Raw genomic sequence first — 3,418 nt, 5'->3', positions numbered from 1 at the left:
AAAAGTACAACTTTGTTTAAAACATCCTATTTTGAGATATACTATTAAAAGTTTTTACAAAACCCATACAAGAACATTTTAAAAATATTGTAGTTTATAATGAAACTGCTTTCTTATTTCTTTCAATCTTTATTTATTTATTTATTTGTTTTTCTATAGGAAAGTATATAGTAAACCAAAACACAACCCAACTCACCGTGGTAGCCACTCGAGAGCCCATTCCACTGTTAACTCCTGGTCTGCAAAATACCTCCCAGGAAAATCGGTGCTTGTACGGTACACCACCGAATTTTCTGGGAATGGCACTGAACCATCTGCATCCAGCCAATAATTATTATCGTGATCTTTGAACACTGGAAAGACAAATGCGTCTGCGTCACAACTTTTCCCATGTAAACATTCGTTATATTATAACAATAACTACACACTGCAGATTTTATCTGTTTCATAAACTTACTCTGATACATAAGTAAATAAATGTGCAACAAAAGACACGAAAATAGCATTAAATAATAACAACACAGCGTCAAATAAGAAGACTCACCACAATTTTCTCCACGACTGCCATTATCTCTGTAAACAAACGCCTTTGTGACGTCATCTCGTCTTGGTTGCCCCGCTGCGAACCAGGGCGAGTTGGACGAGATGGACAACTTGTCCAGGACGAGAAAGTAGGGGTTCCGAACGGTCAAAACATCTTGTCCAACTTGTCCAACTAGTTGGACGAGGAGTTCAGAACGCAGCAATACCCTCTTCTCGCAGGCGGTCGATGTCACACGAAGGTAAACAACGTCGTTCGCGTAAAAGTCCTGCATATGCGAACGCTCAGGAGACTCGGGATTTACGTAGCAATTATTATGAGCATGAAAAAAAAGGTCGCAAGGTTTGAATACAAATGTAATAGGCGACCGTTTAAATTGATTTTAAGACCAAGAAAAATGTTGGAGAAGCAATCATAAAACGGATAGGTAATGTTGATGGATTATTAGAGATTGTAGGTGGGTGCTTCATTCTCTGAGTGATGTGAAGTGGTGGTGTGGTAGCCTAGACAGAGTTTAGTGCTTGCATACCTTCTCGCTTGCAGTTGCCACCGCTGGCTAACCTTGTGCAAAAAAGGAAGCAGCTATGCATAAGCCTCCACTGTCAGTTCAAAGCCTCTCCATCCCTGCGTTCCTTCGAGCTTTTCTGCACGGTGCGCTTCCCCGTGACTAAAATCGCTGAGTGATGCAGACAATGCACACCTATCAGCTGATTCTCGTAAACAAGTGCGCTTGATATTGAGACTTGTCGCGAGAGAGATGAATTGTTTTCCTTGTTGAGACTGTAATCTTCTTCTTCTTTGTCTTAGCATTTCCCTACTCGGTGTCGCCATTTCTAATGAGACTTCGCCATAGAGCTCTGCCCGATGCCTCTACCTCGTCTAGATGTTTCTCCCTCATATCTTTTTGAACAACATCCTTCCATCTGGTCTTAGGGCTTCCTCTTGGTCTGTTTCCCAATATTTCTATCTCCATTGCCTTCTTCCCACATGATCTTCGTTTCTTCGTAGCAGGTGTCCATACCATCGCAGTCTTGATTCCTGAACATTCTTTGATATTTCTGTTACCTTAAGTGATCCTCTTATATAGTTATTCCGTATGCAGTCCATCTTTGTTACCCCCACCATCCATCTGAGCATTTTCATTTCAGCAACATCCAGTTTTCTTTCTTCAACTTTCCTCAGCGGTGCAGTTTCTAAACCATAGGTCATAGCTGGTCTGACCAAAGACTTATGTCCCTTTTCCCTTCAACTTTACAGGTACCCTCTTGTCGCAGATCACTCCCGAAACCTTTCTCCAATTATTCCAACCACAATGAATTGGTGTTTAATCTCTCTTCCCATGCTGCCATCTTCCTCAACCATCGCTCCCAAATACTTAAAGTGGTCCACTCTCTTCAGGTTCAATCCATCTATTTGTATCGTTGACTGTTGATCTCCTTCTGTGTCCGTTGTGAAATACTCCGTCTTTTTCATGCTTATCTTCAGCCCCTCTACTCTCCAATGCAGTTCTCCATCCTTCCATCTTCCTCTGTAGCTCCTGCTTCGTCTCCGCCACCAACACGATGTCATCGGCATACAGTATGCACAATGGTGGCTCTTCACGCACTTCCTCTGTCATCACATCCATAATCACATTGAACAGTTTTGGGCTGAGGGCCGATCCTTGGTGCAAACCAACCTTAACCTCAACCCCATCTGTCATTCCTAATGTGCATCGGAGCTTGGTGGTAACATTCTTATAAGTCTCTTGAATCATTCTCAAGTATTTCTCCGTCACTCCTCGTTTGCGCATACATCTCCACACTTCCTGTTTCGGTATTCTATCATAAGCTTTCTCTAGGTCTATAAACAACATGTGTAACACTTTTTGCTTTTCTCGATACTTTTCCATTGTTTGTCTAAGGCAGAATATCCCGTCCACCGTTCATACTCCTTTCATGAAGCCCAGTTGTTGTCTTCCAATAAACGCTTCCTGTCTTATTCGGCCATCTATTATTCTTTCTAATAGTTTCAAAGTATGTGACATTAGTTTTATACCTCTATAATTTTCACAATTTTGGACATCTCCTTTCTCTTTGAAAATTGGTATTAATATACTTTCTTTCCATACTGTAGGCATATTCTCCTCACCCATCACTTTCCCCATCAGCATCCATAACATGTCAATTCCTTCCTCTCCCATCGCTTTCCAGGCTTCTATGGGAATGCCGTCTGGTCCCGTGACCTTCCCGTTTTTCATCTTCAGCGCCTGTTGCACCTCTATCCTTGATATTTTCAAGACTGCACCTTGGTTAGCGTCTCCATCACCTCTGATCAGCCGTTCATTTTCCTCGTTCAGTATTTTAGAGAAATACTGTTCCCATCTCTTGATGTTTCCTTGTTCTGTTCTTATATTTCCATTCTCATTTTTCATTTGCTTAATATGTACGATATCTTTTGTGCTTTTATTCCTTGTCTTCGCCAGTTGGAAAACCTTTCCCTGTCCTTTCTTGCTGTCTATACCTTCATACAACTAACTGATCGTAAGCCTTGCTCTTAGCTATTGCCACTGCTCTCTTTGCCTCTTTATTCTTGGTCTTATATTCTTCTTTATCTCTCTCTTATTGAAACTAATAAACGCTCGAAACCAAGGTACATGGCTTCTCTATCACACATACAATAATGACTAACAAAGATAGAAAGGTAAAAAGAAATAAGTTGTAATCTGACAGATTTCCTTTTGAGGCTCAAAGTTGGCGGCCATTTTGGTTGTTTCCAAACGGCCGCGAGGCGAAGCGAACTATCTCCAGCCACTGATCTCAAAAAAAGACCGGATCGAGCATCTATTCATCTATTGTTTTGAAATGAAGACAGCTTGAAATCGTGGCGGCCATATTA

At 41.4% G+C, this 3,418-nt stretch overlaps 1 protein-coding gene across 1 annotated transcript; it reads right to left on the bottom strand.

The window, feature by feature from the left end:
* Positions 1-1,916: 1,916 nt before the first annotated feature.
* LOC119569633 lies at positions 1,917-2,954 on the bottom strand. The gene is made up of 2 exons (XM_037917699.1): positions 2,579-2,954; positions 1,917-2,383 (listed from the first exon to the last, which is right to left on the bottom strand). Exons 1-2 carry the CDS (start codon positions 2,952-2,954, stop codon positions 1,917-1,919), a joined length of 843 nt encoding a protein of 280 aa, XP_037773627.1.
* Positions 2,955-3,418: the final 464 nt, after the last annotated feature.

The sequence above is a fragment of the Penaeus monodon genome, unplaced genomic scaffold (genome assembly GCF_015228065.2).
Source record: "Penaeus monodon isolate SGIC_2016 unplaced genomic scaffold, NSTDA_Pmon_1 PmonScaffold_17374, whole genome shotgun sequence".
NCBI lineage: Eukaryota > Metazoa > Arthropoda > Malacostraca > Decapoda > Penaeidae > Penaeus > Penaeus monodon.
The sequence above is the reverse complement of the archived record's forward strand: the minus strand, read 5'-3'. Positions and strand labels throughout refer to the sequence as shown.